This window comes from Zalophus californianus, chromosome 6, assembly GCF_009762305.2.
Source record: "Zalophus californianus isolate mZalCal1 chromosome 6, mZalCal1.pri.v2, whole genome shotgun sequence".
Taxonomy (NCBI): Eukaryota; Metazoa; Chordata; class Mammalia; order Carnivora; family Otariidae; genus Zalophus; species Zalophus californianus.
The window spans coordinates 104,568,688-104,593,574 of NC_045600.1; the positions used below are offsets into that span (position 1 = coordinate 104,568,688).

At 39.8% G+C, this 24,887-nt stretch overlaps 2 protein-coding genes across 3 annotated transcripts in view; one reads left to right on the forward strand and one right to left on the reverse strand.

The window, feature by feature from the left end:
* TRIP4 (thyroid hormone receptor interactor 4) overlaps positions 1-24,887 on the forward strand; it is an 84,881-nt gene that overhangs the window by 4,927 nt on the left and 55,067 nt on the right. The window contains exons 1-3 of one of the 2 annotated variants that reach the window (XM_027569950.1): positions 19,159-19,314; positions 23,256-23,425; positions 24,084-24,217. In XM_027569950.1, the coding sequence (XP_027425751.1) occupies positions 19,214-19,314; positions 23,256-23,425; positions 24,084-24,217 (405 nt within the window). In that variant the 5' untranslated portion in view covers positions 19,159-19,213. Of the gene's footprint in view, positions 1-19,158; positions 19,315-23,255; positions 23,426-24,083; positions 24,218-24,887 lie in introns of those variants that run through there. The other variant, XM_027569951.1, reaches the window with a different exon arrangement.
* Positions 593-13,836, reverse strand: PCLAF (PCNA clamp associated factor). The gene is made up of 4 exons (XM_027569975.1): positions 13,682-13,836; positions 13,292-13,372; positions 8,551-8,713; positions 593-1,588 (listed from the first exon to the last, which is right to left on the reverse strand). Exons 1-4 carry the CDS (start codon positions 13,725-13,727, stop codon positions 1,543-1,545), a joined length of 336 nt encoding a protein of 111 aa, XP_027425776.1. The 5' UTR covers positions 13,728-13,836; the 3' UTR covers positions 593-1,542.

Here is a 24,887-nt window from a genome sequence, read left to right on the forward strand (position 1 = left end):
ATGTATAAATTTTAGTTTTTGATCCAGTTTTCAGGGGGGAAAAGGGAGTCTGTACTTCCCTATGTTTAGAAGAGGTTAAATTGCCGATCTATATTTTACAAAAGCTTTGACAAGGAAACAGATTACATGGAATCTCTGCCTAATTAAAGTGAGACATCATCATATGTTGTATATTTGGAAAGACTCTAGATTCTTTAGGTCAAACTTTTTAGAAACAATTACATATCAGACTTAGACCTCATTGGACACAGCACCATAAAGTTTCTCTTTCCGTCAGTGAAAAATAGCAAATCAGGTTTCAGATCCATCAAAACTTGACTTTAATAGAGTTGGTTTGAGCTACTCCTTAATACGAAGCCTAATTATTAAGGAAGTACTTAGGATAAAAACTCGGCTCTCAATTCAGTAACTATTCTGTTTAATATCCATCTCTAAAAGACAAAGCAAAAAATATAATCTGCAATCATCAGAACTTAGTTTAGAAATTGATAAAATCAGATCAATGCACTGATTTGTATTTGTAAGGAAAAAATAGAAATATCTAGTAGGATATAATCTCAGGAAGCACACAAATGGACAGTCTGTTGTGAAAATAAGTATTTATTAAAAACAAAGTTCAGAAAAAACATACTTGTTAAAACATGGTTAATTTTGACAACAGGAGGTCAGGAAGCAAAAAGTGTGATGAGAAAGTAAGAATATCAGTTACTAAGTTATACCCACCCCTTCAATTATACCCCTGGTTATCTTAAAATATATAATGGTAGCTCTAAAGACTCTAGACAGATCTCTGGATTTATGGCATGTTGCCTTTCATGCTTTATTGATTTCCAACTTTAAAATTACTGGCCCAAAGGGTAATATTTTATGATACTAAATCAAATGCATATTCTTGGAAAATTTCTCTCTTTTAATGTAGTCTATGAAATATTGCTGTTTAATTCTATGCTAGAATTTTATCTGTTTTGTTGTTGTTAGAAGCTTTATCAACTGTTTAAATCCTCAGGCCAAATTGCCCTGAAGGAGAAGATACATAGCCGTCCAAATTTTTTCAACATTGCATCTTTGGCCCTCTTTCTTGAAAAGGGTATAGGTTCAGTTTAATTAATACTGAATTTTTTAATGTGCAAAAATCTAACTCTGCTTCTTAAAGCAAATGAAAGGAACAAAAATATAGCACCATTCCAATAATCAAATGCCAGTAAAAATGGCAGCAGTACAAAGATCTAAGCAAATCTCAAACACAGCAGATTTGTAATTAGAACACCATGCAATGATTAATTTTTGGCAAGAACAAGAAGCTTAATAACAGGTAAAAGAAACCAAATACTGCATTATACTGAGTACTAAGCTAAGTAACCATAATTAATCTTACAAATTCTCCAATATCATAATCACTTGCTTTAGAGTAACAGTATATAAGCCTCATTTTTTTAATTAAATGACTGTTTAACAAAGCTAATTGGAACAAATACATTTATGCAAATTTACATCCTAGAATAATAAACAGGAGACATTAGTCAAGGATGGATTAAGAAAGTTCTATTCTTTTTCGTCATCTGAGTGATCAGGTGGCAAAGGACATGCTCTGTGGAAAGAATAGAGAACTTCAATAGTCACCAGAGTATCAACTATTTAAAAAAAATAGTTGTAAACCTATATAAATCATGAACATTAATAGTGCAATGTGTCTGGTCAAGTGAATAGAAATGAGAGAAAATTATACTCATTAGTTGGCAAACACCTACAAATTCCAAGTACTAGAGCAACAAAATCTTTAACTATTTTGCCTGTTAATTTATCAGTGTTTCTCCTTTAGGGTATGTTGCCATTTTTATTAAGAAGGGAATCTCTATTTCTCTAGAATCTTATATCAATTAAGTAGATTGATAAAGAGTATAACCCTTCAGCAAGAACTTTGTGATAATAGGGATGCCTGGGTGGCTCAGTCAGTTAAGCTTCTGCCTTCAGCCCAGGTCATGATCTCAGGCTCCTGGGAAAGAGTCTCATATCAGTATGGAGCCTGGTTCTCCCTCTGACTGCAGCTCCCCCTGCTTGTGCGCTCCCTCCCTCCCTCCCTCTCTCTCTCTGACAAATAAATAAATAAATAAAATCTTAAAAAAAAAAAAACTTTGTGATACTAAAAAGCAAAAAAATCAACCAGTCCATTTGAGCAGAGAAAACATAGCAAGTTGCCATATGTATATGTATATCCTTTTGAACCATATAAACATATTACCTAATTGGAAAAAGCTCAAAATTGGTTAAGTTGGTACAAGGTAGTTGTAGCTTTTGAAAAATAATTTACATTACCCCAGAGCCATTTTATACTCATTACACTTTTTATGGAGAAAAGTCTATGAAAAACTTAACCATAAATCAGAATTTTTTTTAGAGCTGATGAAGATCTGTGAAATTTATTCTAAAATAAGCAGTTTTGGGGGTGCCTGGATGGCTCAGTCAGTTAAGCGTCTGCCTTCAGCCCAGGTCATGGTCCTAGGGTCCTGGGATCGACCCCAAGTCCGCCTCCCTGCTTAGCAGGAAACCTGCTTCTCCCTCTCCCACTCCCCCTGCTTGTGAGCTCTCTCCCTCTCTTTGTCAAATAAATAAATAAAATCTTTTTAAAAATAAAATAAAATAAGGAGTTTTCAAATTAGATCCCATAAGCCTAAATGGTCATAGAGCTAGTTAGTGAAAAAGGGAAGTTAAAAGTATTCTGACTTGGTATGAGATTATCATCGACTTACCTACTATTAGATTACCAAGAAGATGTCATTGTATTTTCCCGGAAGTTAAATCAAATTAACAAATGAACACTATCATGAGCCAAGCTTCCCGTTTGCAAGGACCTGCTGTAATTTATGTATCATAGCTCTATTCAAGGTTTTAGGTAGACAATCTTTCTTGATTCTGATCACCCCCACCATGCAAGTGAAGGGAGTTTACCCTGCCTTTGTGAGAAAAATAAAGCTGTAGGAGTAGCCATGTTTCAGATTATAAATTAGAGAGTTTATAGCAGAAGTCCTTCTGATAAAATGATAGTTTATTAACTACTATCAAAAGTAAATCTATTAATTTACTATCAATAAAAAGGTAATTACAGCTCTCCTAAACAAAGACAAATCTGAGAAAGGGGTCTAAAGGAATAATATAAACCTTTATTACCTGGTTTTATGTCACAAATTTTAACACCGTGGATCAAAGTTCTTTATGAAAATATACATGTAATCTTTCTCCACATAATTGAAAGCCTGTAATATATACTTTATTGTTATGATGATCAATAATGGTCAATGGAATAGCCTTATTTGGCTATATTGCCAAATATTTTGTTTCCTTCATGGAAGTCACAAATAATTCAAGAGGGTTGTAATATACTCTAGAGGTAATATTGACTATTAGCCTATCATATTAGAATGAGAAAGAACAAGGAAGAATGGTGCCAGACAGTGACAGGGAGCTAGAAGAAACTTACAGGATCAAGAAAGCAAGTCTATTAAAAGGCTCTATCTAAAAATGTATCCCATTTATTGTTGACTTTTATTGAAACCAGAAATCGTAATAGTGACATAGCAATAAAATCTAAAATTCAGTTACTGCTCTAGAGTTTGACATTCCTTTTAGATATCTCATAACAGGGATGCCTGGCTGGCTCAGTCAGAAGAGCATGTGACTCTTGATCTTGGGGTTGTGAGTTTAAGCCCCACATTGGGTGGAAGGATTGCTAAAAATAAATAAATAAACTTAAATATCTTGTAACATGGATGGTGGGCACTCAATAAACATTTATTAAATTATTTTATGAACAGCATTGAATTGTTAAAATTGTATATGCATAAGCATCATTTTATATATCCAAATATTTTGTTTTGTTTTATTTTTTTTAAGATTTTATTTATTTGACAGATACACAGCGACAGAGGGAACACAAGCAGGGGGAGTGGGAGAGGGAGAAGCAGGCTTCCCGCGGAGCAGGGAGCCCGATAAGGGGCTGGATCCCAGGACCCTGGGACCATGACCTGAGCAGAAGGCAGACACTTAACCATCTGAGTCACCCAGGCGCCCCCCAAATATTTTGTTTTAAATGCTCTTTCAGCCATTTATTTTTTTTAGTTTGTGTTCAATGGAAATCAATTCCACACACAATGCACAATCCCAAACAGACGTACAGTGTTCAGATATGAAGCAAAGGGAATGTTCATTCACACCCAGAGCTCCCCCACATAACTTGAGATCTATTGGGTCTGGTTGTGGCCCTATAGGTTTCTAAAGATGGCAAATAGTGGTTTAAGACTTATTAAGCATACTATGGTCATATTGGATACTATAAAACGTAAGCATCAGTGTGTGAACATGTGAACCAAAAATTTCATGGAGTGCCTATTTCCAGAAAACTTTCTGTACATCAAGGCAGTTGTAAAAGTTTTACTTTCCAGAATCAAGTACACCTAGGTTTAGGACCAGGTTTTAACTACCTAAAAATACTGATATAGAAAGTGTTCCAAATGTAGCTATTCTGATTCATAAATTTTTTTAAATGTATTCATAGAAAGAGCCAAAAGAGTTGTGAATTTAATATAGGCAAGTCTCGGGGCACCTGGGTGGCTCAGTTGAGTAAGCATCCAACTTTTTATTTCGGCTCAGGTCATGATCTCAGGGTTTTGGAATCAAGCCCCACATGGGGCTCTAGGCTCAGCACAGAGTCTGCTTGTCCCTCTCCCTCTGCTCCTCCCCTGCTCACACTCTCTCTCTCAAATAAATAAATAAAATCTTTAACATATATACATATATTTTGGGGCACCTGGGTGGCTCAGTCGTTAAGCGTCTGCCTTCGGCTCAGGTCATGATCCCGGGATCCTGGGATCAAGCCCCGCATTGGGCTCCCTGCTCTGCGGGGAGCCTGCTTCTCTCTCTCCCACTCCCCCTGCTTGTGTTCCCTCTCTCGCTGTGTCTCTCTCTGTTGAAAAAATAAATAAAATCTTTAAAAAAAATGATAAAATAAAATATATACATATATCTTATATATATATTTATGCAAGTCTCCTGTCTTCACTTCCCCAAATACCTAATATACATTATTTTTGCCTCCTTCATATCTTTGCATCTTAATTTCAGTATTTGTCAAATATACCTTCAAAACAGAGCAATTTTTAAGTTGTAAAAATTACTTAAATGCAGAAATAAATGGCAGTATTTTAAGATTGATTGAAATCAAAGCATTTCATATCTTTGGAATCAAGTTAAATGATCCAAGTTAACTAAGTGAATCTGGCATTCTTATTGAATTGGAATGAGTGATAGGAAATACCTGTCATTTGACTTTTAAGTGTATATGCAGAAATTACTCATGCTTAGATTTGTAGTACATTCCAATAAAGCACCAATGCCCTGTAACATGTCAATTACTACATAATGTCAACTCCAAAGACTCAGAGGAAAGAGTTCCCAAGAGAACAATGAAAACTTAACAATGTAAAATTTTATGTGGAGTCTATCAGCATTAAAATAGGACTGCTGAGGGTGCCTGGGTGGCTGAGTTGGTTAAGCGACTGCCTTTGGCTCAGGTCATGATCCTGGAGTCCCGGGATCGAGTCCCACATCGGGCTCCCTGCTCAGTAGGGAGTCTGCTTCTCCCTCTGACCCTCTTCCCTCTCATGCTCTCTATCTCTCATTCTCTCTCTCAAATAAATAAATAAAATCTTAAAAACATAAAAAAATAAAATAAAATAAAATAGGACTGCTGAAATAATACACAGAGGATTTACAATAACACCTGGTGGTTCCTTCCAATGTACATATAAATAGAATCATGGAAGCTTTTTATAGTACCTAATCATTTTATGGCCTTCTAAATTTAATGAATCAAAGTAAAAACCCAATTTCCATTCCACAGCTAATCCCTTTTCTCTAGATCAAGATGAAATTATTGTTATCAAGGAAGAGTTTTAAGTGTCCATATTTCTTAAGCTACATTTAATCACATCGTTAATTTTCAATGTCTCTCTCTCTTCAGTCTTGTATGTGAAACTCTAGCAGATTTAATATTGGCATTCGTTATCTAGTCAAATCCTTCAGATGCTCTGTAAGTAAGTCCAACTGGGGACTCTCACATTTTCTGTGTTAGTGAAATAAAGAGTAGTATTAGTAGATCTGATGAAGACTGTGTTTTCCTTGTCACATTGGACTTCTAGTTACCATATGGATTGGGCTTTAGAATATGTGTTAGTTAACAAGATGTTTTTTGGCCTGGATCTGTTTAACAGTAGAGATGTAGAAGGACAAGCAAGACCACAAGGAGAATGGCCACTGACTGCAGGGCACAAGTGGACACTGTGGGTTCAAACAGAGGACCCGGTGTGCTGGCTAAAGGAATGTGTGACTAAATCTGTGTGGATAGGAGCAGTGCCAGAAGTAGCAGCCTCAGACTGAGCCTGGCCACCAGCCCCTTGCCCATGTTGGCCGCTGTGCCTTGGGTCAGACCTGCTGTTTGGTGTGCTGTTGGATCATAGGCTTCTGACTGGTGCAGGAGAAGCAGCTAGCAGGGTCTCAAACCAGGGGGCATCATAATGACAGTGACGTGGCACCATCTGCCCACCCATGCTCACCATTCCCCATACCTCCAGTTACATAATTGGTCTTTGAAACACAATTCTTCAAAATTGTTTAGAGAGCCTGGATCCTATTACTTATAAATCTATTTTTTAAAAAGCAGGTTTTCTTTGCCTTTATTTTTTCCAAGTGGCATTACTTTTTTCCTGATTCTTAGAAGTATGTCTGTTGTTGAAAGTTGGTAGCACAAAATGAGGAGAGGGTCTTACCTAGAGATAATCACTATTGATATTTGGTCTGTTTATATACATGTTTTTACACCATAAAAATTGTTCTTCTATATGCAGAATTTTTGCTTAGTATTTATCATGAGCATATTTCTGACATTAAAAGCTTAAAAAGCATGATTTAATTATCTTTTTTTTTAAAGATTTTATTTAGGGGCGCCTGGGTGGCTCAGTCGTTAAGCATCTGCCTTCAGCTCAGGTCATGATCCCAGGGTCCTGGGATCAAGCCCCACATCGGGCTCCCTGCTCGGCGGGAAGCCTGCTTCTCCCTCTCCCACTTCCCCTGCTTGTGTTCCCTCTCTCACCATCTGTCTCTCTCTGTCAAATAAATATTTTATTTATTTATTTGACAGAGCGAGCGAGAGAGCACAAGCAGGAGGAGCAGCATAGGGAGAGGGAGAAGCAGGCTCCCCACTGAGGAGGGAGTCTGACACAGGGCTGGATCTCAGGACTTAGGGATCATGACCTGAGCCGAAGGCAGATGCTTAACTGAGCAAGCCATCCAGGCACCCTGATTTAATTATCTTCTTTTTTTAAAAGATTTTATTTATTTATTTGACAGGGAGAGAGAGATAGTACAAGCAGGGGGAGCGGCAGGCAGAGGGAGAAGCAGGCAGAGGGAGAAGCAGGCTCCATGGGAGCCCAGTGTGGGATTCCATCCCAGGACCCTGGGATCATGACCTGAGCTGAAGCAGACGCTTAACTGACTGAACCACCCAGTCTTCCCTGTTTATCTCCTTTTAAAACTATGTACAGGGGCACCTGGGTGGCTCAGTCATTAAGCGTCTGCCTTTGGCTCAGGTCATGATCCCAGAGTCCTGGGATGGAGCCCCACATCTGGCTCCCTGCTCCACGGGAAAGCTGCTTCTCCCTCTCTCACTCCCCCTGCTTGTGTTCCCTCTCTCATTGTGTCTCTCTCTGTCAAATAAATAAATAAATAAATAAATAAATAAATAAATAAATAAATAAATAAATAAATAGTGTACACTGGGGGTGTCTGGGTGGCTCAGTCGGTTAAGCATCCCACTCTGGATATCAGCTAAGGTCTTGATCTCAAGGTCATGAGTTCAAGCCCTATACTGGGCTCCACGCTGGGCATGGAGCCTACTAAAAATTAAATGAACAAAAATTTTTAAGAATAAACAAATGTTTTAAAAAAGTATGTACACTGAACTCTATGTGTGCAGTTGTATTCCCACCTTTTTTTTTTGAAGTATTTTTAGGTATTTTTAGAGAAGTTGTAAAGAAAATACACCATGGTGTTGTGGTTTTCTAAGTGATGGGGATTTCTATATTTTCCAACTTTTCTACTTTGGTTATTTATTTCTTGTGGAGGTTGAACTAGTAGTTTTTTGAGGGGTTGAGTTAGTAGAATTGATGCTGGATAAACTAACATAGAAATTGCTTTTTTGAAAAAAAAGGTATAGAAAATAGTAAAAATGAAAGAATAAAGACAGGAAGTTCACAGTTAATAACTTAGCACTTAGCATCTGATTGGGAACTCTGAGTGACTGAAATGAGTAAAAATAATACTTTTCATTGATGTTTGAAATTCAGGAGTGACTTAGAAAAACATGAGCACAAGTTTTAAAAAAACCCTGTTTGTGTCTTCTTATCTGCTCAAGGAGAAACTTTAAAGTTACTCAATATCCCCCTGTCTTTTACTTTCAAGAATATAAATATTTTCTTTAGATTCCAGAATATAAAAACTTACTTTCTTTTTGCTTTTCCTAAGCCACTGCTTCCTGCCTCTTCAGGAATCCGATTCTCTTTTTCAGAATCTTTAGGAGACAGCCTGAAGAATTCTCCGATTCCTTTTTGCCACTTGGGAGTTGGGCGCACACAAACTGGATTCCCTCCTGCATACTTATTTTCAACTATAAAATAAAAACAGATGGAACTAAATAAGAACTAAGGATACAATTGCCATTCCTTTTTTTTTTAAAGATTTATTTATTTATTTATTTGAGAGAGAGAGAGAGAGAGAGAATGAGAGAAAGCACAAGAGGGAAGAGGGTCAGAGGGAGAAGCAGACTCCCTGCTGAGCAGGGAGCCTGATGTGGGACTCGATCCCCGGACTCCAGGATCATGACCTGAGTTGAAGGCAGTCGCTTAACCAACTGAGCCACCCAGGCACCCCTGCCATTTCTTAAAGGGAAACAATTCTTTAACATTAAATCTACAGAGTTTTAAGTAGTATTACATCCATCTTAAAATAATTAGAAAATGTGAGATGATAAAGCTGTATTCAGTCAATATTATATATTATTATAATACAATGTATAATAATATTTTGTTAGAGTTATCCTTTGTCCTAGGAAAATAAAATTAACAGAATTTTTACAACTGGAAAATACTTTTCATAATTTAATCAGAAGCAGAGCTATTCAAATAGTTTTATGTATTGTCATACTAAACTTTGACACATTTTTTCCTAACATGAGGTATAGTATAAACCACCAAAATTTTACTTATCAAGGTTTTTAAAACACCTGTGAAAGGCAAAATAAATATACAGCAAAAGTGAAAGTTTCCACAAAATTAGGTTTCACTTTTCAAAGCCCTTGGCTCCTTTTCAGTTCATAAGGTAAATCTAATTCCTGATTTTTTTTTTTTAAGTAAGCTCTACACCCCACGTTGGGTAAACTTATGACCCTGAGATCAAGAGTTGCATGTTTTACCAACTGAGCCAAACAGGTGCCCCAATTTCTGATAATTTTTTTATTTTAAAATAGTAATATAGAGGAAAAATTTCTGCCTCTTTATGACGTAATGGTTAGAATACCAAGATGAGCAAATTACTGAGCCACTACATATTTTTTGCTTTAAACATATTTGTCACAAACTACCTGTTATAAAGTTGCTTCCAAATATACTCTCTGAAGCTTTTTTTAAATTTTTTTAAAGATTTTATTTAGGGGCACCTGGGTGGCTCAGTCGTTAAGCGTCTGCCTTCGGCTCAGGTCATGATCCCAGGATCCTGGGATCGAGCCCCGCATCCGGCTCCCTGCACAGCAGGAAGCCTGCTTCTCCCACTCCCCCTGCTTGTGTTCCCTCTCACGCTGTGTCTCTCTCTGTCGAATAAATAAATAAAGAGAGAACAATCCTGAGCAGGGTGAGGAGCAGGGGGAGAAGCCGACTCCCCCACTGAGCAGGGAGCCAAATGTAGGACTCTATCCCAGGAGCCACCCAGGCGCCCACTCTCTGAAGTTTTAAAAGTAGAAGTGGCTTTTAAAAAACAGTGATCTGGGGCACCTGGGTGGAGGAGTCAGTTGAGGGTATGACTCTTAGTTTTGTCTCAGGTGGTGATCTCAGGTTCGTGAGATCTAGCAGGGTCCAGTCGCACTCAGCAATGGAGTCTGCTTGGAGTTTCTCTCTGCCTCTGCCCCTCCCCCCAATCTCTCTAAAATAAATAAATAAATGTTAAAAAAATAAATAATAGTGATCCTTTGGTTCATAATTTTCCAAAAGGAAACTTATAGGTATGCTTTGACTACTTAGAAAGTGTAGGGGACGCCTGGGTGGCTCAGTCCATTAAACATCTGCCTTTGGCTTGGGTCATGATCCCAGGGTCCTGGGATCGAGCCTCCCATAGGGCTCCCTGCTCAGCAGAGAGACTGCTTCTCTCTCTTCCTCTGCCGCTCCCCCTGTTTGTGCTCTCTCTCTGTGAAAGAAAGAAAGGAAGAAAGAAGAAAGTGTACGGCAGCAACCTATAGCTCAGCACCGAATTCAAACCCAGCTCGGACTGCCTGGGTGGCTCAGTTGCTTAAGGGTCTGACTTTGGCTCAGGTCATGATCTCAGGGTCCTTGCTTGGCAGGGAGTCTGCTTATCCCTCTCTCTCTGCCCGTCCCCCTGATGGTGCTCTCTCTGTCTCTCTCTCAAATAAATAAATAAAAATCTTTTTTAAAAAGATTTTTATTTATTTGACGAGAGAGAGACGGCGAGAGAGGGAACACAAGCAGCGGGAGTGGGAGAGGGAGAAGCAGGCTTCCTGCGGAGCAGGGAGCCTGATGTGGGGCTCGATCCCGGGACCCTGGGATCATGACCTGAGCCGAAGGCAGACGCTTAACTTACTGAGCCACCCAGGTGCCCCAATAAATAAAAATCTTAAAAAAAATTCAAACCTAGCTCTGATTTAATTATGTGACTTTTTTTTAAGATTTCATTTATTGGGCGCCTGGGTGGCTCAGTTGGTTAAACGACTGCCTTCGGCTCGGGTCATGATCCTGGAGTCCTGGGATCGAGTCCTCGAGCAGGGAGCCCGCTTCTCCCTCTGACCCTCCCCCCCTCATGCTCTATCTCATTCTCTCTGTCAAATAAATAAATAAAATCTTTAAAAAAAAGATTTTATTTATTTATTTGACAGAGAGAGACACTGAGAAAGAGAACACAAGCAGGGGGAGTGGAAGAGGGAGAAGCAGGCCTCCTGCGGAGCAGGCTCCATCCCAGGACTCTGGGATCATGACCCCAGCCGAAGGCAGACGCTTAACGGCTGAGCCACCCAGGCGCCCCTTAATTATGTGACTTTTACCAAGGTATGTAACCTGAGCTTAAATGTCCTCATCACTTAAAATGAGGTTATTACCAATTGCATACAGTTGATTAAAAATAGAGATCTGTGGGTGCCTGCCTGGCTCAGTTGGTGAAGCATGCTCTTGATCTCAGGGTTGTGATTCTGAACCCCATGTTGGGTGCAGAGATTACTTAAAAATAAAATCTTAAAAAAAAAAAAAAAGAAAACCAACAATGGAGATCCTCAGGGGCACCTGGCTGGCTGAGTGCGTAGAGCGTGAGACTCTTGATCTTAGGGTCCTGAGTTCAAGCCCCTCGTTAAGCGAAGAGCTTACTTACAAAAAAATAGAGATCTGTAAAATGCCTTAAGAGATGCATTTGGGGGTGCCTGGGTGGCTCAGTCGGTTGAGCGGCTACCTTTGGCTCAGGTCATGATCCCGGGGTCCTGGGATCGAGTCCCACATCGGGCTCCCTGCTCAGTGGAGAGCCTGCTTCTCCCTCTCCCTCTGCCTGCCGCTCTGCCTACTTGTGCTCTATCTATCTCACTGTCAAATAAATAAAATCTTTAGGGGCGCCTGGGTGGCTCAGTCGTTAAGCATCTGCCTTTGGCTCAGGTCATGATCCCAGGGTCCTGGGATTGAGCCCCGCATCGGGCTCCCTGCTCAGTGGGGAGCCTGCTTCTCCCTCTCCCCCCGCTTGTGCTCCCTCTCTCGCTGTGTCTCTCTCTGTCAAATAAATAAATAAATAATAATCTTTAAAAAATAATAAAATCTTAAAAAAAAAGAAGTGCATTTGGCCAACATATGTTCATTAAGGCCTTATTCAGTTGGCTCTGGTAATTCAACAGTGGACTAGACAATGGCATGTGGCCCTAATTGTAATGTAGTGGTACAGGGTATAGAATATCCTCAATAAATTAATCACCTTTCAAAACTTTTGACCTACAGCTCCTTTTTATCTAAAGACAGTAAATTAGTAAATATTTTCTAATGAAATATTTAGAACAGGGGTAAGTTTAAGTTAACTTAAGAACCTATGAAGTTCTTCACAGTGCTCCCCTGTACGTTCTTAATTAGGCCTTGTGGAATTAATCTTCCTAACTGCTCAACTTCCTAGAAATGGAATGAGGCACCAGATGGCACGGTATTTTCTCAACCTCTCCTTGCACAGAAGGAGCAGTGTGAAGCTATTTCATCGGCCAAGTTTTCCCTTCTAATGTCCCAAAAGCAGTATCAGGAGCTGCATAGTTGGAAAACACACACACACGCCATGCTAAAAAAACAAAAAACAAAAACAAAAATACATGCAGAAATGAAAACAAAAACTTTTACACTAAGAAGACAACGTGAGGGCGCCTGGGTGGCTCAGTTGGTTAAGCAACTGCCTTCGGCTCCAGTCATGATCCAGGATTGAGTCCCACATCGAACTCCCCACTCAGCGGGGAGTCTGCTTCTCCCTCTGACCCGCCTCCCTCTCGTGCTCTCTGTCTCTCATTCTCTCTCTCAAATAAATAAATAAAATCTTTTTTAAAAAAAAGAAAAGGAAAAAAGAAGACAACGTGATTAGCACCATCAACCATGGTCCTAATTCTTAATCTAGTGAAGGGGAGCTTAAATAGCCTCTTGCAGGAAAAAGCCATGTGCCGATATTAAAAATAAAAATGCCAAACTAGAAAAGAAAAATAATTTGAAGATAAACCGTGTCTGTCCCTAACCCCGAGGTTGGAGATTCTTTTCCTTACGACCCCCACCTTTACCCCAACCCGCCGAGAGGCCAAGGTCCCCTCATTATATCAGAGGGCAAGGAAGAAATTCGAGTGTGAGGATCTCAGGAGAATAAAATTCCCCCGTGGGTCAGGAGGCTTGCAGGTCAGAAGAACTGTGATGTAAGGCCTGATCCCCTTTGAGAAGGTTCCTCCAGGAGTTGCAGGGGCGCTTTTTACCTTTCCTTGACGAAAGCGATGTGGAATTAGTGGCAGAAGTGGAGGAACCAAGCACCTTCCTGGGGGCTCGCGAAGCCACCACTGCGAAGAGGCAAAAGAGAGCATTCAAAACAGCGCAGTAAGGTTCCGACACCGAGTCTCTCAGAACCACGCTCTCACCACAGTCTCCGACCCCGCCGCTTGGAGAGGAGAGCCCCGCGATCCAGAACAGCCCGACAACCCTCCCCTGTCCGCGCCGCTCCTTCCTCCTGGTAAACGGGCCCGGCCGCGGCTTCCAGAACTGCTGGACTAGTCGGCTCACAGGGCGGTGGAGAGCCCTGGCCTCTCCCGCCGGTAGCGGGGCTGCCCGGAGAACCCCCTGCCCTCCACTGCCGTGCCCAACTACCTCACCTTTTCTGTAGGTGCCTGGGACACTGTCCGCTTTCGTCCGCACCATGTTCAGATTCGAGGAGATGAGAGCAATCGATTGACTTTCCAACCGCGGGTGTTTAACTGCACAAGGACCCGAAAAACGAATCTCCCGCCACAGTTTATATTGGTCTCTTTCCCGCGCGCTCTTCGGGCTCTCCAGGGAAGCCGCTCCCATTGGTTCCGCGCCGTCCCCCCGCAACCAATCGCCGTTGTCCCCCGATGACAGCGGCGGGGCTCGGCTCAGTATCGTCCCGTCCATCAGCTTTGCAGAAGCTTGTGATTCGTACCCGCCCCAAGTGGGCGGTGCCAAGACCTTTCCTGGGGTGCCCCAAGAGTGAGTGCTAAGATTATGAGTTAGGGAAATGGGCCTGCTTAGAAAAGAAAACCCAGGAAAGACAGTGAATTACAACATTCCTTCAAAAGTTACCCCAGGATTAAATCCATAATGATTGACTCCAGGAAAAGAAACTTGAAATGAAGCGGATTTTAAAATGCAAATCAGAATAAAGAACTTTTTTTTTTTTTAAACCTCAGACAAACTCTCAACAGGGTGCATAACAAAACAATTCTATGGAATGTTAGAAAAAGAAGGTAATTTATTTACAAGGCTTTTCTACGTTTTTATTATGGTGTGAAACTAAAGGAAAAACTGAGTGGATTTTTTATATGTACACACATAAAAAGGAACAAATTAATGAAAGGTCTTCCTGAGATCTATATGGTCTCAGAGTTCCTTCAAAATATGCCAAATGTCAGGGTGCCTGGCTGGCTCAGTCAGTGGAGCATGCAACTCTTGATTTTGGGGTTGTGGATTTGAGCCCCACATTGGATATAGAGATTGCTTAAAAATAAAATATTTTTTATTTTATTTTATTTTTTTAAGATTTTATTTATTTATTTGACAGAGAGAGACACAGGGAGAGAGGGAACACAAGCAGGGGGAGTGGGGGAGGGAGAAGCAGGGCTCCCGCCGAGCAAGGAGCCAGATGCGGGGCTCGCATGACCCGAGCGGAAGGCAGACGCCTAACGACTGAGCCACGCAGGCAACCCCAAAAATAAAATCCTTTAAAAAAAAATGCCAGATGTGCCAAGGGTACATCCCTGACACACAGTGATTATCACGCTAGAACAGGAGCTCACAACTATTTTCTATCCCTATGCATATCTTCTAATTACTCAAAATACCCCCCAGGGAGTGATTTTTACTCTCTGAAAATCATGCATAAAACTGATCAGATGAGCTTGCCTTGGGATGCACTTTGTTAAATGCTCACTTGAAAGGCAGTCCTGAAAGTGTAAGCAGGCCATTGATTCTCTCCAGTAAATTATGCTTGAACTTTCGGAAAACAGGCTACTTCAATAGACTCAACAACTACTTTGTGTTTTGGAATTAAAGGATCTTGAAAAAAAGATTAAAGAATCTAGACAAGTGAAATTATATATTATATTATAATTATATTAATTGTATTATAATTCTATTAATTACATTATAATAGCAGGAAATGTATTGGAAATTACCTGTAGCTTTGTCTAACACTTGGAGTCTACAGTAGAATTCCTATCAGAAAAATCAACAAGCCCCAGGGTATTCCTTTCTTCTTTGTTATCATGCCCCTCTCAATACACAATCGTTCTTCAATACACATTATTTCCTTTTCAGTTAAAGTGGCTTCTACAAAGGCCTGAATTACTGAATTCAAACTCATATCCCAGATTCCTATGGAGATTAGAACAGCATAGAGAATCTGTCGGTCTTTTCTCTTAGCTCATATGCCAAGTAAATGGCTAGAAAGAATTGTAAATATACCTCTGCACGCAGGAGCAGTCTATTACTATAGCTGCGTTTGTATGTTTGTCTTTAATAATGGGGAAGAATGCATATTAAGGTAAAAAAATTGGGAAACAAGCAGTGATGTCTAGCAAAAATTCTTAATTTAATTGTTTGCTTTGAGGAAGTGCTTCTCCTTTAAGTAAAACACAGGATTGTGTGGTGTGAACTTGAAAATTTCAAAGGCTTAGGGCATTATGAAAAGTTGTAGTACATATGTATGAAATATCTGCCTAAATTTATACAAAAGAGTATCTTTAAGTCATGTTAGATGCGCTTGCTTTCCTCAGGCAGAAGTGCATTTTAATAGACGATAATGACTAAATGGCATTGTATTACATTACATATATTACAAACTGCAGATTACAATCATTAACATATGCTTTATATAAAAAGAATACTTTATCAGGCGCCTGGGTGGCTCAGATGGTTAAGCGTCTGCCTTCAGCTCAGGTCATGATCCCAGGGTTCTGGGATCGAGTTCCGCATCGGGCTCCCTGCTCCTTGGGAGCCTGTTTCTCCCTCTGCCTCTCTCTCTCTCTCTCTCTCTCTGTCTCTCATGAATAAATAAATAAAATCTTTAAAAAAAGAACCCTTTATCCTTTTTTTAAGGAATACTTTATTCTTGAGGACCTAATAATTTCGTCATAATTTATATGATGTACTAAGTCCTATTATAAAAACAATCTTATCATAGTCTGTGTCTTCAAGAAGTTGACATTTATTTTTTTAAAGATTTTATCTATTTATTTGTCAGAGGAGAGAAGAGAGGGAGAGAGCACAAACAGGGGGAGCAACAGGCAGAGAGAGAAGCAGGCTCCCCGCTGAGCAACGAGCCTGATGTGGGGCTGGATCCCAGATCCTCGGATCACGACCCCTTCTGAAGGCAGTTGCTTAACCGACTGAGCCACGCAGACATCCCCAGAAGTTAACATTTAAATTGTCAGAACTAAACAGACACAAACAGGTAAACAATTTGGGTATGTTATATTAATATGAAAAGTAGCAGATTTTAAGAAGAAACCAAATTTATACTCACTATTAAATAAAATTCAGAGTATTTAAGGTTTTTTTTAAGCTAGAAAATCATATATTTTCCAAATTAATAACGAAGACAATCTATACCCAATGTAAATCAATATACTTATATGATTTTGATTATTTATGTCAATGGAAACATTAGCATAAAAAAGTGAAGCAGGATCCAATTAATGTAATTGTTTAGTTTACATAGACTAATGGGAATGAAGAACCTATGCGTTTAACAGGAAGTCAGCCAATTAAATTTACTGATGGGGACACCAGGCAGGCTCAGACAGTGGAGCACAACTCCTGATTATCAGGGTTGTGATTTTGAGCCCCACATTGGGTGTAGAGAGAACTTATAAAATAAAATCTTTAAAAAATTTTATTGATGAGATATATCAGAGGATATTAAGCTCTCCAGAATAGTCTGGCTAATTTTCCCCAGTCCGTTGTCGCAGTGGAGTAGGGAGTAGTGAAACACATGTAAGTCTGGCTTCTCGGGTTGAAATATCTTTGACTTTTTTTTTTTAAAGATTTTATTTATTTATTTGAGAGAGAGAGAGAATGAGAGAGAAAGCACATGAGATGGGGGGAGGGTCAGAGGGAGAAGCAGACTCCCTGCCAAGCAGGGAGCCCGATAGGGGACTCGATCCAGGGACTCCAGGATCATGACGTGAGCCGAAGGCAGTCGTTTAACCAACTGAGCCACCCAGGCGCCCTATCTTTGACTTTTAAAAAATCACTGCAAAGGGGGCACCTGGGTGGCTCAGTTGGTTAAGCGGCTGCCTTCCACTCAAGTGATCCCAGGGTCCTGGGATCCAGCCCCTCCTGGGGCTCCCTCCCTGCTCATCCAGGAGCGTGTTTCTCCCTCTGCCTCTCCCTCCGCTCATGCTTTCTCTCGCTCACTCTCTCTCAAATAAATAAAATCTAAAAATAATAATAATAAAAATAAAAATCACTGCAAGGGGCGCCTGGGTGGCTCAGTCCATTAACCGGTTAAGAGTCTGGCTCTTGATTTTGGCTCAGGTCATGATCTCAGGGTGGTGAGATTGAGCCCCACCTTGGCATCCAGCTCCTGGCTCAGTGGGGAGTGTGCTTGAGATTTTCTCTCTCCCTTTGCCCCTACCTCCTTGTGCTCTCTCTCTCTCTAAAAATAAATAAATAAACCTTTAAGAAAATAAAAAATAAAAATCACTGCAGGATGGGGGATGGGTTAAATAGGTGATGGGGATTAAATGCACTTGTGATGAGCACCAGGCGTTACATGGAAGTGTTGAATCACTATATTATACATCTGAAACTAATATTACACTGTACATTAACTGGAATTTATTTATTTATTTATTTTTAAGATTTTTATTTATTTATTTGAGAGAGAGAATGAGATAGAGAGAGAGCACGAGAGGGAAGAGGGTCAGAGGGAGAAGCAGACTCGCTGCTGAGCAGGGAGCGCGATGCGGGACTCGATCCCGGGACTCCAGGATCATGACCTGAGCTGAAGGCAGGCGCTTAACCAACTGAGCCACCCAGGCGCCCACATTAACTGGAATTTAAATTAAAAACTTTAAAAAAGGACAATTTTGGCAGAAAAAAGTATTATATAAATTCAAAAAAATCACTACAGAGAATTTATGTGGAAGTTCTTGAAAGCCAAATCCCAGCACCTTTTTTATTAGAGCTCTTTCCCCCCTCCCCCCAAGCTTCCTGGGTTGTCTTGGCCTTCCCGGAAAGGACCTGGCTTAAAAAGAATTTAATAGAAAGAGATTTTAGCAGTAAGAATCTAGTACTGGACCACATGGAAATCCTCCTTGTGGTCCACCAAAGCAAATCCTCACAGTGGTTACTCTAGCTTGCAAGTGCTATTTTATTTTTTTATTTTTTAAAGATTTTATTTATTTATTTGAGAGAGAGAGAATGAGAGAGCACATGAGAGGGCTTAGGGTCAGAGGGAGAAGCCGACTCCCTGCCCAGCAGGGAGCCTGATGCGGGACTCCATTCAGGGACTCCAGGATCATGACCTGAGCCAAAGGCAGTCCTTTAACCAACTGAGCCACCCAGGCGCCCTTTTTAATTTTTTTTTTTAAAGATTTTATTTATTTTTTGACAGAAAGAGAGACAGCGAGGGAGGGAACACAATCAGGGGGAGTGGGAGAGGGAGAAGCAGGTTTCCCGCCGAGCAGGGAGCCCGATGTGGGGCTCGATCGCAGGACCCTGAGATCATGACCTGAGCCAAAGCCAGCCGCTTAACGACTGAGCCACCCAGGCGCCCGCATGTGCTATTTTAAATGTTTTACATAAAACCAGAATAATTTTTTAAAGGCTGGCCTCTCAAATTAAGAGTTTTATCTTTTCCTCGACTGTAGTTGTTACACGTATTTGTACTGTCTTCTCAGCATAATTCCCGATTCTCAAGCCCTACATCTAACGACGCCTAAGAATCACGCGCAGATGAGCTCTGGTACCAGTCTGGTAAACAATGTCAGGAAGCGGGAAAGAGGAGGTGGCAGGGTTGGGAGGGATCTGTGCTGGGGGCGGTGCCACCGCGAGGGGCCGTGCAGGCTGCCGGAACCCGCGCGAGCTAGGTCGGTGTTGCGAAGGGGACCAGTTCGGCGCAGGACGTGGGGCTGTTGGAGCCCAGCTGGTTCCGGCTGGGAAAAATGGCGGTGGCTGGGGCGGTGTCCCGGGAGCAGCTGGTGGGCTGGTGCACCCAGCAGTTACGGAAAACTTTCGGCCTGGATGTCAGCGAGGAGATCATGCAGTGAGACGGGTTCGGGTCCCAGGCGGGAAGGAGCTCTGGGATGTGCACTGACTGAGCGAACGGGGAAGCGGGGAGGACTAAAAAGTTGATGAGAGTGAAGAAATACGATAAAAGGGCTCTAGGCGCCGAATTTTGACCTCCGGCTTTACAGTTTAGCTCTGGAATAGTGTGTCAGGCTACGCAATCGGCCGGTGTGGACTTTTTTCTTAGGAAAACACCAGATCTCTGATAATTAGACCTCTTAAGACTGTCCCGGGAGCCAGTTTCCTTATAAATTCTGGAGAGAAGGGGCAAGCCAAAAATTTTTTTCCCCCAGAAATCCCTTGCTCTGAGCATTTTAGTTTACCCGATCTGGGTTGTGTCAAATAAGACCTGGACTTTAAATTGACGCTGCGGTGGTAAGGTGTAAATAGCTCCTGACTGAGGAGTCCCCTGTTCTATTTTCTGTTGTCATTTACCAGTTTTGGAACCTTGGGCATTTTAATTTCCCTCTCTATACCTTAGTTTCCGTGTCTATAAAATGAAAAATTAGCAGGGCTTATCTTTAAAACTTTATAATTCTTATGAAGTGGAGATGGTGACATAATTTAGGATTTGTTTTCAATTGATTTATCATGTTTGTTGCGCTACATAACTGCTGCTGGGGCAACAAAGACGACTGAGACCATGGGGTTCTGCCTGGTTGATGAGTGGGGAAATGTAAGGTGTTGTGGGAGCACGGAGTAAAGAACTCCCACTAAGATTTGAGAAACTATGAAGGTTTACTTCAAGGGATGACTTTAACCTGAGAGCTAAAGGGTGGGTAGGTGGAAGTGCAGTATTCTGGCGAGGGGAAAACTTCTACAAAAATTGGACTCAATCAAAGAACCTGAAAGTGTTTCTTGATTTGATTCCTTGTACATAGATGGTGAAACCTAAATTGCCATTTCTAGGGCTTTTGTAGGAAGTGAGTTTCTGAGTTTGGAGAAAACAGACTTGTTGGCAACGAGAGAAAAAAATTAAAAAAAACAAACCCCAAACCCTGCCAAATCGTATGGCTTATCTTTATCCTTGTTTGAAGGCAAGAACAGATTAAGTAGTTTTCAGACATTTTTTTAAAGCAGTGGAATGCTGTCAAATGAGATAATGATACTTTTTTTTTTTTAAAGATTTTATTTATTTATTTGACAGAGAGAGTGAAAGAGTACAACAAGGGGGAGCAGCAGAGGGAGAGGAAGAAGCAGGCCCCCTTCTGAGCAGGGAGCCTGATGCGGGACTCGATCGCAGGACCCTGGGATCATGACCTGAGCCGAAGGCAGATGGTTAACCATCTGAGCCACCCAGGCGCCCCGAGATAATGATACTTTGTAAATATACCAAACAGACAAAAAGTCACTCAGTTAAAAAAAAAAAAACCCAAAAAACCCACAAAGATTGAGGCTACTTTTGATGGATCAACAATGCAGTATGGTTAGATGCAGTCTTTTCAGTCTCAGTACCCACACCCTTTAAAGAACGGTGATCAGAAATTTAAGTTTTATAGTTGAAGAACTAAGTATGGATAAATACCTGCTTGCATTTTTTTTACTCATAAATATAAGCTCTACAAAATTGTTCAAAACTGAAAAAAACACTGAAGCTACCTATAATATAATGCTATTTGAACTCATTTGACTTAGGTTTTTACTAGTTATTGCTCAACAGGCTATGATGCCATGATCAAAGCATTTTTGTGTAAATTTGCTGTGCTTTGCCTGGTATTTTTTTTAATTAATTAATTAATTTATTTGACAGAGAGAGACATAGCGAGAGAGGGAACACAAGCAGTGGGAGTGGGAGAGGGAGAAGCAGGTTTCCCGTGGAGTAGGGAGCCCGATGCGGGGCTCGATCCCAGGACACTGGGATCATGACCTGAGCCAAAGGCAGATGCTTAACAACTGAGCCACCCAGGCGCCCTGCTTTGCCTGGTATTTAATTGAAAATTAGTAATATGGAAGTGTGATAACTTGAAAAATTTGGCATGAGCGGCCTGAATTTTTACAAACAGCACAGAACTACTACCTTCCAAATCAGTGATAAATTTATGGAACATTAAGATGTGTACCCAGGATTAGCAAAATAAACTTTGTTCTATAATCTGCCTTAGCTCATGTTCTGGATGACCCTATTTTGATAAGATTTTGCATATAACACATTTGGATGTATGCTGTTCCTTATTATCCTTTGTTAAATAGTTAAAATAACATTTATTCAAATGTTTCCGGAACTCTTTAAATACTTCCCTAGTGGTTTGAATACTCCACAGTTAAATGATCCCCTGAGATTCCTTGCAGTTCCTTCTGTGAGAACTTGGTAGCAATTAATCTTTTGATGGGGGCTGCTAAGTTTGGGGATCAAGTTGATTAAACTGTAAAAGTCCTGAAATATAGTTGTGTCTTTTTAATCTATGATGGATTAAAAGATGCTCTTAATGAGGCCCAAAGGCACAGGTTTATTCACCTATAGATCATAACTCTGCAAATGTACCACCCCGTTAGGAAAAAAACCTAGTGATCGTACAATCACATGATTTTGTTTTAATTTAAAGGAATGTAGCATTATTATAATTTTTCTTGTATCCAATACCAGTGTGTCTGAATTACAGTCTATTCAGATCTTATAATGCTTTCATGGTCTGATAAGTTTATTTACAAGTTATTTTTTCAATTCTTTCTTTCTTTGATATAACAATCACTGTAGAAATCTAAAAAAATCAGAAAAAGAGGAAGAAACTAAAATTACCATAATACCACAACCCAGAGGTAATCACTGTTTGTCTCTTAGGGTTTTTCCTATGCGTATTATAATTTATTTTCAAAACATATTCATCTTAGAGGAAAAAATAAAATAAACTGTCTTTAATCATACCACTCAGTGGTAATCATTTTAGTATATAACCTTCTGGCCTTTTTTCTACACATAAGTGTATGGATATACACATTTCTTTTAGCAATTGTTATTGCTCTCATATACTCTACATTCTATCCTGTTATTTCACTTACCATTATATGAAAGCATTTTTTTCAGGTCAATAATAATTATTCATAAATTTCACTTTTAGTAGTGGCATATCACATTTTGTAAAGTCCGAAAACTTGAATTCATTAGTCCTTCCCATCAATGGATGTTTTAAATAGCTTCTAGTTTTTCATTAATTCAAATAGTGATGCAGTTAACATTTTGCATAAAATTTCCTGTAGAGTCCTGTAAATGGAATTACTGGATTATTTTTAAGGCACTTTAAATATATGGGCCTGTCCATTTTTAGAAAAGTTATACTGACTTGAACTATTAGCTCATTTCACTTCTAGGAACCCTTTATAACATTTCCTTAAAATAGATCTGCTTATTCTAATGTGATGCTAATCTTTATTTGTAATTTTTTTTTTTAAAGATTTTTTTTGAGGTAATCTCTACACCCAATGTGGAGCTTGATCTCAACCCCAAGATCAAGAGTCAAATGCTCTACGGACTAAGCCAGCCAACTGCCCTAATTATAATTTTTGAGAATATTAAATCAATAACTGGTTAGACTGTCTTATATACTCATATTTTTAGCAAAAAAGAAATTTTAGGTTTTGTAGTATAAAGATTGAGTCATTTGTATTCCTAGGAAAATATAATGACTGCAGTTACGTAGTTAGAGAAAGTATTCCTATGTTAAGGACAGCTCCAAAGCCCTATCTTCAAAACATTAATTCTAATCTTCTAACAAGATTATGTGAAGGTTAGATTATGGACTACTTGAGGTCAGGATTTTTCTCCCAATCGAACTTATATCCCTAGCATCTAGCATAGAATTTGGCACGATCCACTTGAGTGGATTAACGAATGGTTTGTACTACCTTGATTTCTGTTGTAATTGTTGAAAGACATAGTGTAAGCAGGTCTTGTTTCAACAACTTATATTTTTGCTTCCTGAGGTATGTTTTGTCAATTGAGAGTGCTGAAGAGATACGAGAATATGTTACTGACCTCCTTCAGGGAAATGAGGACAAAAAAGGTCAATTCATAGAGGAGCTTATAATGAAATGGCAAAAGAGTGATCAGGAATTGAGTTCTGATGCTCTGCAACAGTCCTTCAAAAAAGATGGTAAGTTAACATAATTGAAGTTGAAATATTGGTAAATGGGCCAGTTTATAGGACCTGATATTTTCTCTCACTGCTATTTCCTCACAGCTAACTTAAGCAGAATCAAATGTATACGTATTTTTAGTTCAGTTGTACTCAAATTGTAAAGAATATTGTTTTAGTTCAGACTTTTTGAACTTTGAAAATACCGCAAAAATGCTTGTTTGCAGATACAAATGTGGTTTCAGAATAGTTTGAAAAATTTATCCATGGATTAAAAAAAACACTTTTCAGTTATATATATACCTGGATAAAAGTAAATGTTGACCAATTCTAGTATGAATAGCATTTAGAAGTAACTATTTAATTAGAAGATACAAAAGATAAACACCAAACTAAATAACCTAAGTCATTATTATTATACAATCTAAAATATTAGATTTTAATTTACCATTTTAATCCTAGCCAGTAGTCTTTATCATCTACTATCTTGAAAATTATGGCTTAAATATAATTCTGGTTTGAGAGAAAAAGCTAATGTAAAAAGCTGCCTGACTTCATATCTTCACTCTAAATATTAAGCGTCATCTTCTCTTTATTAGCTATTAGTTCACCAATGAATCCTGCTATTATTAATCTATGTACATATATATGTATATAATTTTTTTTTTCTTTAAAGAAATGTTAGATGGGCAGAGATCCGGAGACCAGCTAAAGAGGAGTAGGCGGAAAGGAAGAAATAGACAGGAAGTTCCTGCATTTACTGAACCTGACACAACCAGGGAGGTCAAAACACCTTTTGATTTGGCCAAGGTGAGTGCTTATAGAATGAGTCTTTTTCTAGTTCTATGAAAAAGGGGAGGTGACTGATACATTTCAGAGAGCAAAGTGTACAAATTGGTCTAGAGTGGCAATTTTTCAACAAATGCATGAATTTTTTGGAGAGAAAGTGACTCAAAAATCTAATGTAAGAAAGTAATCAGAAATGCATGCAAAGGGGTGCCTGAGTGACTCAGTTGGTTAAGCCAAAACTCCTGGTTTCCGCTCAGGTCATGATCCCAGGGTTATGAGATTGAGCCCCATGTCAGGCTCCACAGTTAGCAGAGAGTCAGTTTGGGACTCTCTCTCTCCCTCTCCCTCAGCCCCTCCCCACAGCGCTCTCTCCCTCTCTAAAATAAATAAATAAATCTTAAAAAAAAAAAGAAATGCATGCAGACAAACTTGAAAATTTGAATTGACCTGTTTAACAGTAAGAGAAAGATAAAATTAATTATGGTTCCCTCGGGCACCGGGTGGTTCAGTTGTTAAGCGTCTGCCTTCGGCTCAGGTCATGATCCCAGGGACCTGGGATCAAGCCCAGCATCAGCCTCCCTGCTCAGTGGGAAGCCTGCTTCTCCCTCTCCCACTCCCCCTGCTTGTGTTCCCTCTCTCAGTCAAAAAATAAATAAAATCTTTAATAAAAAAAAATTACGGTTCCCTCATT